The sequence below is a fragment of the Limulus polyphemus genome, unplaced genomic scaffold, assembly GCF_000517525.1.
Source record: "Limulus polyphemus unplaced genomic scaffold, Limulus_polyphemus-2.1.2 Scaffold10121, whole genome shotgun sequence".
Taxonomy (NCBI): Eukaryota; Metazoa; Arthropoda; class Merostomata; order Xiphosura; family Limulidae; genus Limulus; species Limulus polyphemus.
Genome location: NW_013675731.1, coordinates 20,958 through 23,010, shown reverse-complemented (window position 1 = coordinate 23,010; position 2,053 = coordinate 20,958). Strand labels below are relative to the sequence as shown.

The window sequence follows — 2,053 nt, the reverse complement described above, 5'->3', positions numbered from 1 at the left end:
TACAACAAGACCAGAATTACAACATGGACTGTAATGATGTGGTGAGACTCCACACACATATACAGAAGCTAAGTATATAATATTAAAACAATTGTATGTATCTTGACAACAGCCCTGATTTGTCATATATAGCACGACATACAGAAGCTAAGTATATAATATTAAAACAATTGTGGAGGCTCACCACATCATTACAGTCCATGTTGTAATTCTGATGTATGTAGGGCTGTTGTCAAGATACATGATTTGTCAGTCTTGTTGTATATACAGAAGCTAAGTATATAATATTAAAACAATTGTGGAGGCTCACCACATCATTACAGTCCATGTTGTAATTCTGATGTGTGTTTTAAGGTTCATCTTCCATAACGAGATGGAAAGAATTACAGAATGTATTGTAAAACGTTTCATTTTGTACATCCCAGATTGGAATGTTGAGTTCTTTGACTGATAACTTTCTGTTAGTTTTGATCTTCAGAATCACTTATATTCTTACTCATTAACATAAAACTGTATCTAACATTGTTTTTTATTTAACAGATCATTGGTAATCGAGGTACAGTAAATATAAATCCTAGAGATATGATGGGTCCAGAAACTTCAGTTACTGGAGTGGCTCTTGCTACTTCTACAGAGGTAAGTATGTTTCTTGAAGTACTTTGAAAAAAGTGTTGTTAGAAATATATTGTTTATAATTTGTACATTAAATTAAAATATGTAGGACGAATGGAGCACAACAACTCAAGAAGTGTTGCGTGGAACAGAGGAAGGTTGGGTGAAGCCAGTCATTGACAAGAAATACACTCTGGACTCTGTTACTGCTGCTCATCATGATATAATCCATTCCAAAGGTGCTAAAGGAAAACTGGTCTTACAGATTGATTGAATGGGAAGTATGTCAGATTATAAGGCAGTCTATTATCTGGGCGTCAGTATAACCCCATGATTCTTGAATAATTCAAGTTTAACTGTTCAAATATGTCTTGTTTGTTACGTTTTTTTCTTTTATTTTCTGTGTAATACTTGTGTAAGTATATAGCCAAATCAACAAATAATGTGTTCCTGAAATACACAAATATTAATGGTAATCACTGTGTTATTGTGTGTTTTCATTCATTTGATTTTTTGGCGAGTTGAATTTAAACTGACTTGAACAACTTAGTTAAAACTTGGGGAAATATGTTGCATGTAATCTTGTAGAGTTATTAGGTGTGTTTATAATTAGTGTTTGTAAGGTGTGTTTACAGTTAGTGTTTGTAAGGTGTGTTTATAGTTAGTGTTTGTAAGGTGTGTTTACAGTTAGTGTTTGTAAGGTGTGTTTATAGTTAGTGTTTGTAAGGTGTGTTTATAATTAGTGTTTGTAAGGTGTGTTTACAGTTAGTGTATGTAAGTTATGTTTACAGTTAGTGTTTGTAATGTGTGTTTACAGTTAGTGTATGTTAGGTGTGTTTACAGTTAGTGTATGTTAGGTGTGTTTATATAATTGGTCGTTAAATAGTATGATATACATTCTTGTTAAATCTTTTCGTTGTATTAAAAGGTGCAATGCATAAACTAGTTTTATACGATGACTTTCTTGAATCATAAATATGAAATTATGTATATATCTTATATGATCACAAGGAAAATTAATAGGGTGTACTTCATAAAGTACTTCCAGGTGCCACGGGGGGCTTACTTTGAAAAGTTTTTTTTAATCAAACGGCTGTAGGTTTTCTAAATCAAATACATAATAAGTCAATCAACTATAATTTTATCAAATCTCCCAATTGTTCCTGGCAATAAAAATATTTCTTTAAGAAAGAGTTAACAATGTTCTGTTTTTGAGAATTTAATAGATTATGGCAGCTTTCAGTGTTTTGGTAGTAGGATTCATGTTCTCAGGCTATCCAAACAACTGATGACTAAAAACATACCTGATGTGTGTGTTTTATGTTTTGATCTTTGATTATTACAAACAACTGATGACTAAAAACATACCTGATGTGTGTGTTTTATGTTTTGATCTTTGATTATTACAAACAACTGATGACTAAAAACATGCCTTGGTAGT

At 31.7% G+C, this 2,053-nt stretch overlaps 1 protein-coding gene across 1 annotated transcript; it reads left to right on the top strand.

Annotated features, from left to right (window-relative positions):
- Positions 1–540: 540 nt before the first annotated feature.
- On the top strand, positions 541–1,088 carry LOC106476244 (quinone oxidoreductase-like; the record flags this gene model as incomplete). The annotated part of the gene is made up of 2 exons (XM_013936909.2): positions 541–636; positions 722–1,088. Coding segments are annotated over 2 exons (261 nt in total), but the record flags the coding sequence as incomplete, so codon positions are not given.
- Between the last annotated feature and the right edge of the window lie 965 nt (positions 1,089–2,053).